A 13083-nucleotide genomic window follows, 5' to 3' on the forward strand; every position below is an offset into this window, starting at 1 on the left:
ATGATCTGGTCTGGTCAGTATGGTCAGTGTGAGTGATTCTGTGCCCTTGATGATCTGGTCTGGTCAGTGTGGTCAGTGTGAGTGATTCTGTGCCCTTGATGATCTGGTCTGGTCAGTGTGTGGTCAGTGTGAGTGGCTCTGCGTATTTGATGATCTGGTCTGGTCAGTGTGGTCAGTGTGAGTGATTCTGTGCCCTTGATGATCTGGTCTGGTCAGTGTGGTCAGTGTGAGTGATTCTGTGCCCTTGATGATCTGGTCTGGTCAGTGTGTGGTCAGTGTGAGTGGCTCTGCGTACTTGATGATCTGGTCTGGAACTGGCTTGTTCTTCAGACGGGGTGGGATCTCCAGGACAGGCTGGACTGTGAAGCACTGGATATCTGAGTGAACTGAGTCAAGTCAGACACACGACTCCCCTCCCCCTCTCTCACGCTGTTTCCTCTTCCTTCTCTCCACTCTCTCTCATATTCTTTCCCTCCTCTCTTCCCTCTGTCCCATCCCTCTCCCCCCTCTGTCCCATCCCTCTCTCTCCCCTCTGCCCTGTTCCTCTCTCTCCCCCCTGCCCTATTCCTCTCTTCCCCCTCTGCCTTGTTCCTCTCTCTCTCCCCTCTGCCCTATTCCTCTCTTCCCCCTCTGCCCTGTTCCTCTCTCTCTCCCCTCTGCCCTGTTCCTCTCTCTCCCCTCTGCCCTGTTCCTCTCTTCCCCCTCTGCCCTGTTCCTCTCTCCCCTCTGCCTGCCGCTCTGTGTCCCAGGATACACTGCAGGGGGGAGTTCTTGATGTCGTCCCCAGGCAGGGTGGTGGTGTTCAGTCTCCTGGCGCTGGGGAACTGGCTCATCAGCTGGCTCTGGAAGTCCTCTCTGCGCTCGTACTCCTTCCCGCGGTGGATGAACACCTTGTTCTGGAAGAGCAGGGGAGGGAGGGCTAAAGACAGCAGGGTGATGGAGCAGTCTCATGTCATTTCACTGTCAGCGTCTCCGTGTGTCAGTGTGTCATTGTCTCAGTGTGTCAGTGTCTCAGAGCGTCAGTGTGTCAGTGTCTCACTGTGTCATTGAATGTCGGGGTATCAGAGAGTGTCAGTGTCTCAGTGCGTCAGTGATTGTCAGGGTGTCAGTGAGTGACAGAGTGTTGGGGTGCACGGTGACTCTTACCCTGAGAAAGGTGGGGTACCCCTGCCCATAATAGCCAACAGCAAAATAGTCTGGCTTCGGGCGCAGGATCTGCATGATGTTCTCGTAAAACTTCGCCTGCTGGCGCTGTGGAGAGACAGCAGTGAGAGGACAATGTGTTCATGGTGCAGTCATGTAGGGGTACAGCAGGGCTGTGATTGGGGTGCAGTCATGTAGGGGTACAGCAGGGCTGGGGACTGTGATTGGGGTTCAGTCATGTAGGGGTACAGCAGGGCTGGGGACTGTGATTGGGGTGCAGTCATGTAGGGGTACAGCAGGGTTGGTGGTGGTGATTGGGGTGCAGTCATGTAGGGGTACAGCAGGGCTGGGGGCTGTGATTGGGGTGCAGTCATATAGGGGTACAGCAGGGTTGGGGGTGTTGATTGGGGTGCAGTCATGTAGGGTTACAGCAGGGCTGGGGGCTGTGATTGGGGTGCAGTCATGTAGGGGTACAGCACGGTTGGTGGTGTTGATTGGGGTGCAGTCATTTAGGGGTACAACAGGGTTGGGGGTGTTGATTGGGGTGCAGTCATGTAGGGGTACAACAGGGTTGGGGGTGTTGATTGGGGTGCAGTCATGTAGGGGTACAGCAGGGCTGAGGGCTGTGATTGGGGTGCAGCCATGTAGGGTTACAGCAGGGTTGGGGGCTGTGATTGGGGTGCAGTCATGTACTGTAGGGGTATAGCTGGGCTGGGAGTTGTGATTGGGGTGCAGTCATTTAGGGTTACAGCAGTGATTGGGGTGCAGTAATTCAGGGTTACAACAGGGTTAGGGGCTGTTACTGGGGTGCAGTAATTTTGGGTTACAGCAGGATTGGGGGCTATGATTGGGGTACAGTGATTTGGGGTTACAGCACGGTTGGGGGCACAGTGTGTTTAGGGGTGATTTTATTACCAGGCTCTGACTCAACAGTTCATAGTCAAAGACTTCCAGCTCATATTGTTCTGCCAGTTCCTTGCACAGAGAGATGGCCTCTTCCCACATCTGAGGAGAGAGAGGAGCAGGGAGAGGGAGAGAGGAAGGGGATTAAGGGTGTGGAGAGAAGGGTAAGTCATTATATTCCGCTTACTGGAGTGATGTGATCAGTGGAGTACCACAGGTATCTGTACTAGGACCAATGCTCTCTCTACGTTAGTTAATGATCGTGACTCTGGTTAAATTAACAAACTAGTGAACGTAGCAACCAACAGACTCCAGTTGTGTGAATTCTTGATCACCATCTGAACTCATGCTGGATTGCAAGAAGCACAGGACACAAGACTTTAGATTTGGTGAAGTAGACAAAAGTAGAGATTTGCATAGTTTAAAGTAAAAACCTCAAATATAAATAAGAACTGGGAAATGCCGTGCCAGAAGAGGTGACTTATGAAAATGACTTGGTGTTTATATTGACACATTTACATCTTCTGGAGTCTGACAATGTGGCGTAGCAGTGTAAAATGCAAACTTTTAGGATATATAGTTAAAAGTGTGGACTTGAAATCAGGGGATCTTATATTAAAATCTGTATTATGCACTAATAAGACATCATTTACAGTAGTGTTCAAACTGGGGGAGGCACACTGGTGCTGGGGTTTGTTTTGCCACCTGGTAGAGCTGGGGCCCTGGGTTCAATTTTGGCGCACAGGTGCTGTCTGTGTGGAGTTTGCATGGATTTTCTCCCGGTGCTCCGGTTCCTTCCCACAGTCTAAAGACATTCTTGTAGGTTAATCGGCTTCTGGGAAAATGGACCCGGGTGTGAGTCTGTGTGTCTCTCCTGTGATGGACTGATGTCCAGGTCAGGGTGTGTCCTGCCTTGTGCCCATTGCTTGCTGGGATAGGCTCCTGCTCCCCTGGGACCCCATATTAGATAAAGTGGTCAGAAAATGGAAAAGACAAATAAGTCTGATAAATATACTACTACTTGTTTTATGAATCTCTGTGATTCCCTGGTAAAAGGAAATGACCGAGAAGACTATGAGGGGACCTGATACGAGTATTCAAAATCCCCAAATTTACTGATAGAGTCAGCCCAGAGGATTTCTTCAGAACCAACAGGTTGTGAACATGAGACTGATGGGACACCTGGGGAAACTATAAGGAAGAGCTTATAAAACTGAGGACGAGAGACACTGCTTTACAGCAAGAGCTGTGGGAGCGTGGAACGAGCTGTCCAGCTGTGTTGCTGAAGCCTATGCCCTGGTTTCTTTTGAGAAACAGCTGGATAATGGCCTCCTCCCGTTTGGGACCTTGTGCTCACAGGCGTAGGTTGGTACCGTTCCTGCTGTCTGGGTCCGTGCTCTGAGCCTGCAGGGCTGAGTATGCCATGAGGGCCTGTAGTGCCCTACTGCCTGTGTGTTGTCGTCTCAGATACTGGGCCAGTGCAGGCATTGACTACTCCATGTACTGGTTCTGACGAAGACCGCTGTGTCTGTATGCACTGGGGGAGAGCAGAGGGAGAGTGTGCTGCTCCTCCCAGCCTGTGGGTGCGCTGTGCTGACCTTGCCCTTGTCGAAGTAGTCAATGATGGTGGCATACAGACTCTCCTTGAGCTGCCGCTGGGTCTGGGAGCTGTGGTAGTCACTGACCATGAGCTGGGGGCTGCACTGCTCCTCTGACCACTGCAGACAGACACAGAGACACACCGTCAGACACACAGAGCAAACACAGAGGGGGACAGACACAGAGACACACCGTCAGACACACAGAGCAAACACAGAGGGGGACAGACACAGAGACACACCGTCAGACACACAGAGCAAACACAGAGGGGGACAGACACAGAGACACACCATCAGACACACAGAGCAAACACAGAGGGGGACAGACACAGAGACACACCGTCAGACACACAGAGCAAACACAGAGGGGGACAGACACAGAGACACACCGTCAGACACACAGAGCAAACACAGAGGGGTACAGACACAGAGACACACCGTCAGACACACAGAGCAAACACAGAGGGGGACAGACACAGAGACACACCGTCAGAAACACAGAGCAAACACAGAGGGGGACAGACACAGAGACACACCGTGAGACACACAGAGTAAACACAGAGGGGGACAGACACAGAGACACACCGTGAGACACACAGAGTAAACACAGAGGGGGACAGACACAGAGACACACCGTCAGACACACAGAGCAAACACAGAGGGGGACAGACACAGAGACACACCGTCAGAAACACAGAGCAAACACAGAGGGGTACAGACACAGAGACACACCGTCAGACACACAGAGCAAACACAGAGGGGGACAGACACAGAGACACACCGTCAGAAACACAGAGCAAACACAGAGGGGTACAGACACAGAGACACACCGTGAGACACACAGAGTAAACACAGAGGGGGACAGACACAGAGACACACAGGGACCGGAGAGAAAGAGAAAGTGAGACAGGCACAGGGACAAAGAGAGAAAGACCAAGAGACAAACACAGGGACACAGAATCAGAGAGCTAAAGAGACACAGAGATGAAGACAAGGACACAGAAACAGACTCAGAGAGACAGACACAGGAACACAGAGAGACACAGGGAGACAGAGACAGACTCAGAAAGACAAACGCAGAGACACAGAAAGAGATCCAGAGACAAGATGCTGGAACCCAGAGACAGAATCAGACAGACCCAGAGCGAGTGAGGGAGGGAGACAGACCATGTGGGGACACAAGATTTACACTCTCCCTCTCCCTTCCTCCTTTGCAATCATCTTTCTGTCTCTCTTTCCCTTCAGTTTCACAGCTGGAGCGAAGGTCAGTGCTTCTGCCAGCGCATTGGCCCGGGAGCCACTGTCTGGTACCTTCAGCAGGCGGGTGTGCAGGAGCAGGGTGTAGGCTGCCTCAGTGTAGTTCTCGCAGTCCAGGTGTAGGTCCCTCAGCTTGTACAGGTACCTGGCAGGCAGACAGACTAGTGGTCAGTGAGAGGGCTACACCACCGGCGCAGGGCCGGGGTGCCAGTCTCTGCAGAGCCACAGTGTGCAGGGCCAGCCAGCAGGTGGCACCCTGCTGTAAGAGAAGCCTCTTCCTCCCTCTCCTTCTCTCTCCACCTGGTTCTCTGTCCCCCCTCTCCTTCTGAAATCTGGGCACATCTTTATTTCAACGTACCGACTGATCCTCGGCTTTAAGGCTTAATCCCTGATGAGACACAATCCCCAGCGATATTAAACACGTAACCACACACTGTGTGTGCCAGAGCCAAGCTACAGGGGCAAATGACAGAAACAGCAATCCTGCTGCTACTACAGCAGCTACTCCTGCCACTCATACTACTACTGGCACTACTACTAAACATAATACTACTCCTGCCACTACAACTACTACTGGCACTACTACTAAAGATAATACTGCTACTGCCACTCCTACTACTACTGGCACTATTACTAAAGATAATACTACTCCTGCTACTGGCACTACTACTAAAGATAATACTACTCCTGCTACTGGCACTACTACTAAAGATAATACTACTCCTACCATTACTACTACTACTACTGGCACTACTACTAAAGATAATACTACTCCTGCTACTGGCACTACTACTAAAGATAATACTACTCCTACCATTACTACTACTACTACTGGCACTACTACTAAAGATAATACTACTCCTGCCACTCCTACTACTACTGGCACTACTACTGTAATACTATTATTGTAATAATTATACTACAATAATAATAATAATAATAATAATAATAATAATAAAAATAATAATAATACCTGATGTACATGCCTTCCCGGTTGTTGTCTTTGTAAAAATTCTGAAAAAATTAATCAGAGAATGAAATTGTGGTCTAATTCTCTCTATGCTCAGTGTGTGTGTACAGTGACAGTGTACAGTACTGTGTGAGTGATGTGTGCCAGTGCTCAGTGTGTGTGTACAGTGACAGTGTACAGTACAGTGTGAGTGATGTGTGTCTGTGCTCAGTGTGTGTGTACAGTGACAGTGTACAGTACTGTGTGAGTGATGTGTGTCTGTGCTCAGTGACAGTGTACAGTACTGTGTGAGTGATGTGTGTCTGTGCTCAGTGTGTGTGCACAATGTCAGTGTACAGTACTATGTGCACAGTGAACTGTACAGATTTCATACCAACAGGTTGACAGTGCAGCTCATGCGGTTGTTTCTACTCTCGTCGCCCATCACTGCCCTGTAGTCCAGGAGTCGTGCCAGCAGGTTCTTCACCAGCTCCACAAACTTGTCTACCAGCTTGGCCATCTGGGAGTGCTGTGAAGCACAATCCTGCAGACTGAGGAGACAGGACAAGAGACTGAAACACTGACACTCCTGCACACTGAGGAGACAGGACAAGAGACTGACACACTGACACTCCTGCTCACTGAGGAGAGAGGACAAGAGACTGACACACTGACACTCCTGCTCACTGAGGAGAGAGGACAAGAGACTGACACTCACACTGAAATTAACACACTGACACACACTAACACACAGGTCCAAACACACTCACATGGTCTCCAGTAGTCTCATGTACTGGTCATCCCCACCACCACCCTCTACCTCATGGTCCAGTTTCAGGATGATCTCATTCTCAAACTGAAATGAAATACAATTCTATTGTATACCATACGATACTATTCAGCAGTGTCACACTCACTCAGACATACAGAATCAGCAGTGTCACACTCAGACACTGATTCTGCAGTGTCACACTCAGACACTGATTCCGCAGTGTCACACTCAGACACACTGATTCCGCAGTGTCACACTCAGACACTGATTCCGCAGTGTCTCACACTCAGACACACTGATTCCACAGTATCACACTCAGACACACTGATTCCGCAGTGTCACACTCAGACACCGATTCTGCAGTGTCTCACACTCAGACACACTGATTCCCCAGTGTCACACTCAGACACTGATTCCGCAGTGTCTCACACTCAGACACACTGATTCCACAGTATCACACTCAGACACACTGATTCCGCAGTGTCACACTCAGAAACACTGATTCAGCAGTGTCTCACACTCAGACACACTGACAGTGGGACACAGTGGGCAGTGGCAGTGACTCGCCTTGCGGAAGTGGCCTGTGTTGGTGTGCTCACACAGCATCATGTCGAAGAAGATGGGAATGGTGGCCCGGCGCAGCTCCTCCTCTGGAATCAAGGTCATCTCCAGGATGGGACCCACCATTCCAGGGATAAAACAGATCTTATTGGCTCCTGCAACACACAGAGTCTCATTGAGTCAGGCTCAGTGACCACAGTCTGGCCATGGAGAAGGTCACAGGTAAACCTGACCATCCAGAGAAGACAGGGTTAGTGACCAACGCCCAGCTATAGAAACTGGACACAGACAGACCTGACTGTCCAGAGAGGACAGGCTCAGTGACCACAGCCTGGCCATAGAAACTGGACACAGACAGACCTGACTACTCAGAGAGGACAGGCTGTACTCAATGCCAGCAGGGAGAAGCAGAGACAGACATGGACTTTCTGCTCGCACCAGGAGCACATCAGCACTGCTGATAAAACTGAGACCCCGACAGACTCACCCAGTTTGTACCACATGTCCCGGATAGCGAAGCCTATCAGCCTCCTCATGTCGCTGAACCTGGGCAGAACAAAGGAGAAACACAGAAAAGATCTGAGGAGCACATCAGCACTGCTGATAACCTCCATCCTCCTCGCACCAGGAGCACATCAGCACTGCTGATAACCTCCATCCTCCTCGCACCAGGAGCACATCAGCACTGCTGATAACCTCCATCCTCCTCGCACCAGGAGCACATCAGCACTGCTGATAACCTCCATCCTCCTCGCACCAGGAGCACATCAGCACTGCTGATAACTCCATCCTCCTCGCACCAGGAGCACATTAGCACTGCTGATAACCTCCATCCTCCTCGCACCAAGAGCACATCAGCACTGCTGATAACCTCCATCCTCCTCGCACCAGGAGCACATCAGCAGTGCTGATAACCTCCATCCTCCTCGCACCAGGAGCACATCAGCACTGCTGATAACCTCCATCCTCCTCGAACCAGGAGCACATCAGCAGTGCTGATAACCTCCATCCTCCTCGCACCAGGAGCACATCAGCACTGCTGATAACCTCCATCCTCCTTGCACCAAGAGCACATCAGCACTGCTGATAACTTCCATCCTCCTCGAACCAGGAGCACATCAGCAGTGCTGATAACCTCCATCCTCCTCGCACCAGGAGCACATCAGCACTGCTGACTCCCTCCATCCTCCTCGCACCAGAAGCACACAGCCAGCGTCCATGGGGACCAGCGACAGCGACCAGCGACGGGGGCCTCACTTGCTCAGGATCTTGCTCCTCTTCGTGGGGGAGAAGTGCTCTAGCTGCAAGGACTCCTGGGTAATGAAGGCCACTGCCAGGTGGAAGTAATTATTCCAGAGCTGAGAGAGAGAGGAGAGGGGCAGAGACAGCATGAGACACTGCAGAGAGACAGGGAGGAGAGAGGGAGAGAGTGACAGAGAGAGAGAGAGAGGCAGAGAAGAGAGCCTGACAGATCGAGCTGTTGTTCAGACTGCACAGTCTCACCTGCACCTCGAAATTATTGTTGTCCAGGAATTTGCGGTTCATGGTGTCGGCGAAGGTGTTGATAGCTCTGAGGAAAACTCTGCAGAGACAGAGAAGAGGAGAGAGTCACCACCCTGTCTGTCTCCCTCTCTCTCCCCCTGCTCTCTCCTCTCCCCTCCTCCCTCTCCCTCCACTCCTGCCCCCTCTATCTCCTCTCCTCTCTTCCTTCTCTCCTGTCCTTCTTTTCTCTCCTTCCCCTCTCTCCATCCTCTCCTCCTCTCCCCCACCTCTGTCTTCTCCTTCATCTCCTCCTGTCCTTCGTCTCCCCCTACCTCTCTCTCCTCTCCCTCTCCTCCTCCCTCTCCCTCCCTCTTGCTCTCTCACCTGTTCTGCACCATGATCATGCCCACCCAGTCAGAGGGGTAGACGTGTTTGCCAATCAGGTCCTTGAACACCATGAAGGTCTCCATCAGGAAGTCCTGGAAGAGTCAGAGGACCTCATTGTGTCTCTTTGTCTGTCCGGGAGCTCGTATCTCTCTGGGACTTCCCTTCACTGTCCCCGGAGTGCACAGTGAAGATCCTCACACCTGTTCACTACGCCTCCTGAAGTCAGCACAGGGGGGCTCTAGACCGAGGGGAGGGGGCCTCGTGAACGGAGGGACTCTAGACCGAGGGGAGGGGTCCTCGTGAACGGGGGGACTCTGAGGGGAGGGGTCCTCGTGAACGGGGTGACTCTAGACTCTGAGGGGAGGGGTCCTCGGGAACGGGGTGACTCTAGACTCTGAGGGGAGGGGTCCTCGTGAACGGGGGGACTCTGAGGGGAGGGGTCCTCGTGAACGGGGTGACTCTAGACTCTGAGGGGAGGGGTCCTCGTGAACGGGGGGACTCTAGACTCTGAGGGGAGGGGTCCTCGTGAACGGGGTGACTCTAGACTCTGAGGGAGGGAGCCTCGTGAACGGGGGGACTCTAGACTCTGAGGGGAGGGGTCCTCGTGAACGGGGTGACTCTAGACTCTGAGGGAGGGGTCCTCGTGAACGGGGGGACTCTAGACTCTGAAGGGAGGGATCCTCGGGAACGGGGGGACTCTAGACTCTGAGGGGAGGGGGTCCTCAGGAACGGGGGGACTCTAGACTCTGAGGGGAGGGGGTCCTCGGGAACGGGGTGACTCTAGACCGAGGGGAGGGGGTCTTCAGGAACAAGGTATTAGTATCTACTCGATACATTCTGGTCTTTAGTGACTTCAGTGTCATCGGTGTATGGATCAATGCAGTGGTCAGTATATTTCTCAATATGGTGGTCAATGCTGGAACAGTGTTCTAACTCGTATGTGTCCCTCACCACCAGGTCCGTCATGCTGGAGAAGGTCTCAATGTAGCAGGAGTAGTGCCGGTCATCCATCTGACTAAGAATTGCTGTCATACAGGCCACCACTCGACTCTGAGGGAGAAAGAGGGTTGGACACACTGACTGGGGTTGAGGAACACACACAAGACTGCTGATCAAGTATTCATGCTTGAGAAAGAGAAGTGAGTTTTTGTCATTGCTCTACACAGTACTATACCACACTATAGTGCACTGTATGCATATCACTCCTGTTTACTATACTGCAGTATAACCCCTCTCCCCTGTTTACTGTACTGCAGTATTGCCCCTCTCCTGCTGTTTACTGTACTGCAGTATTGCCCCTCTCCTGCTGTTTACTGTACTGCAGTATTGCCCCTCTCCCCTGTTTACTGTTCTGCAGTATTGCCCCTCTCCTGCTGTTTACTGTACTGCAGTATTGCCCCTCTCCCTCATTCCTCCTCCCCCAGTGTGCCAGTCATGCAGGAGCTGGATGACACTGCCTGACACAGGGCTGATGGATGAGAGTCAGGGTACGGAGGGGAGTGATAGATGAGTAGCAGATGAGTGCAGACAGGTTTTCACACAGAGCGGGGGAGAGAGAGAGGAGGAGAGATGGAGAGCGAGGGGGAGAGAGAGGAGGAGAGATGGAGAGTGAGGGGGAGAGAGAGAGGAGGAGAGATGGAGAGTGAGGGGGAGAGAGAGAGGAGGAGAGATGGAGAGCGAGGGGGAGAGAGAGAGGAGGAGAGATGGAGAGTGAGGGGGAGAGAGAAAGGAGGAGAACAGGAGAGTGAGGGGAGATGGCCCGTCTTTGAGGGACATACAGGCTGACTCAGACATTGTGACCCCAATTCAGGTCCACAGCACTCCTTACTGGTGTTAATAGTGCTGATGGACAGCGTTATTGATCAACAGCATTGATCGGTGCTATTGGTGCTTTTTGCTCTGGTCCACCACTGAAAGACTGAGGGAGTCTCAGCTCTGCGTGTGTGTGGAGCCCTTCATTGCCCTACTTTCCTCTAATTGGTTTTCTCCGGAATTAAGGAATTACCGCTGAATCCTCAGCCATTAAAGTCGGACCTCCTGGAACAGATTAATAGTGATTCCCGATCCTTGGCAGATGGTAATCTTGTTAATTCTCCCCCCTCCCTCGGCACACGCAGATACAAACGCCCTCTCCCTGCGCGTCTGTCAGCGTCCAGGCCCGTGTGGGCTGTATGGTTCTGGAACGCGAGATCAGCTGATCGACACTGACGCGTCCCCTCCTCGACCCGTCCGGGGGTTGAGACCAGTACGCCCTGTCTCTCCGTGCGACCCCACACGTCCTCTCCGACGCCACCGTCCAGAACACACAGGTTCAGTCTCCTGTCCCTCCTGCTCCTTCTGCCTGTGTCCCCCTTCTCCCTCCTTTCTCTGTCTCTGTCCCACCCCCTTTCCCTCACTCCTCTCTCTATCTCCTCTCCTTCCTCAGTCCCCTCTCTCCCCCTCTCCATCAGTAATTTCTCTCTGTCTGCCCTCTCCCTCACTCCTCTCAAAATCCAATTCAAATACACTCTGAATTACAGTGTTGCCAAAGCAGATACAATAAACATATAATTCACAGACATTTACAGTACAAACATATACACATTTACACACAATTACACATTTACACACAAAAGAATATGAAGCATTATTGTGAGACAGGCTCACTGCTCCTCAGGCTGTGCCAGGAGATCACACACTGGGCTGCAGCTCTATTGAGTTTCCTCTCCCAGTAGGAATCGGAAGGTGTTCTGATTCTAACAGGTGTGGGAATTCTGGGATTGGCTATTTTAGAGAAGAATGACTGTCTGATCCCAGAGTATTTCTCACAGTGCAGCAGAAAATATATCTCTGTCTCTGTTTCTCCCTGCTGGCAGTGGGAGTACAGCCTGTCCTGTCTGGGTAGCCAGTGTTGTTTGGCTTGTCTTATGCTTTGATTGACTTTGATCCATGATGTTCTAGCTGTGCTGTCCTGAGGTTGGTTGGTGTCAGTGAGCTTCAGGACCAGCTGTCTGAGGGGGCTCTTCTCTGGGCTCAGCAGGGCCTTGTAGTGGTTGGAGCTCTGGTCAGTGTGTTTCAGGTGTAACCAATATTTGATTGCTCTCTTATGAAAGTTGATTAACAGTGGGTATTGATCTAATTCGGCTCTATACACATTCTTATGGGTTTTGGAGGATGTTTTTACAGAACGCAGTGTGCAGGACTTCTGTGGGATGTTTGTCCCATTGAGTGTACTCCTGGTCTGTGGGGGGACCCCACACTTCACTGCCATATAGGGCAATGGGTTGGATCACACTCAAATATTTTCAGGCATATTTTTATGGGAGGTTGATGTTGTAGAGCCTCCTTCTAATGGTGTAGAAAGTCCTGCTCTCTGTCTCCTTTATTGGCATGACTGATGAATTACAGTGTTGTAGCAGAAAGAACTAACATAACATTTACAGACGTGTAAATACAGAACATCACGAGAGACAGGCTCACTGTCTGCTCCTCAGTCTGTGAGAGGAAATCACACACTGGGATGAGTTTTGTTATCTTAGGGAAAAATGTTTGCCGTTCTTGTAATCCATTAATACACCTGAGAGTGCAATTTTCACCCAGCCAATACACCAATGAGCTTCCCCACTAATGAAGTCCCAATTAGTATTGATCTGCTTCCTGCTCACAGCTCCGTCCATCTCCATCAGACTGCGAGTGTCTGAGAGAGAGAGTCGCAGACAGATCGACCTCTCAGTCTCTTCTCTCACTGAAATGTCCCGAAAATTCCTTGACATCATATCGTATAACAGACCAGCAAAGCCTAATTGAGAATACTGTGTACAATTTTGGACACCACGTTATTGAAAAGATTCTTCACCACGTTATTGAAAAGATTCTGTCCAGAGAAAAGCAACTAAATACATTCTGCGGCTCAAAGGAAAGTTCAACGCTGACTGGCTGAAGGAATTCAACCTCTTTAGTCACTGAGAACAGGGAGGACTATGAGGGGAGCTGGCAGTAGTATTCAAAATCCTCACAGAGCCTTCTTCAGAGCCAACAGTGAAACATGAACC

The 13083-nt window shown here is 51.3% G+C and overlaps 1 protein-coding gene across 1 annotated transcript in view; it reads right to left on the minus strand.

The window, feature by feature from the left end:
* The window catches only part of dock2 (dedicator of cytokinesis 2), a 68947-nt gene that overhangs the window by 9989 nt on the left and 45875 nt on the right, over window positions 1-13083 (minus strand). The window contains exons 27-41 of the mRNA XM_088932534.1: window positions 10004-10102; window positions 9050-9144; window positions 8687-8765; window positions 8441-8541; window positions 7671-7729; window positions 7190-7338; window positions 6621-6706; window positions 6245-6401; window positions 5875-5915; window positions 4956-5046; window positions 3645-3764; window positions 2059-2148; window positions 1147-1251; window positions 755-896; window positions 296-377 (exon numbers count right to left, since the gene is read on the minus strand). Coding sequence (XP_088788660.1) covers window positions 296-377; window positions 755-896; window positions 1147-1251; window positions 2059-2148; window positions 3645-3764; window positions 4956-5046; window positions 5875-5915; window positions 6245-6401; window positions 6621-6706; window positions 7190-7338; window positions 7671-7729; window positions 8441-8541; window positions 8687-8765; window positions 9050-9144; window positions 10004-10102 — 1496 coding nt within the window. The remainder of the gene's footprint in view (window positions 1-295; window positions 378-754; window positions 897-1146; window positions 1252-2058; window positions 2149-3644; window positions 3765-4955; window positions 5047-5874; window positions 5916-6244; window positions 6402-6620; window positions 6707-7189; window positions 7339-7670; window positions 7730-8440; window positions 8542-8686; window positions 8766-9049; window positions 9145-10003; window positions 10103-13083) is intronic.

The sequence above is a fragment of the Atractosteus spatula genome, chromosome 14 (assembly GCF_055471065.1).
Source record: "Atractosteus spatula isolate fAtrSpa1 chromosome 14, fAtrSpa1.hap1, whole genome shotgun sequence".
Taxonomy (NCBI): domain Eukaryota; kingdom Metazoa; phylum Chordata; class Actinopteri; order Semionotiformes; family Lepisosteidae; genus Atractosteus; species Atractosteus spatula.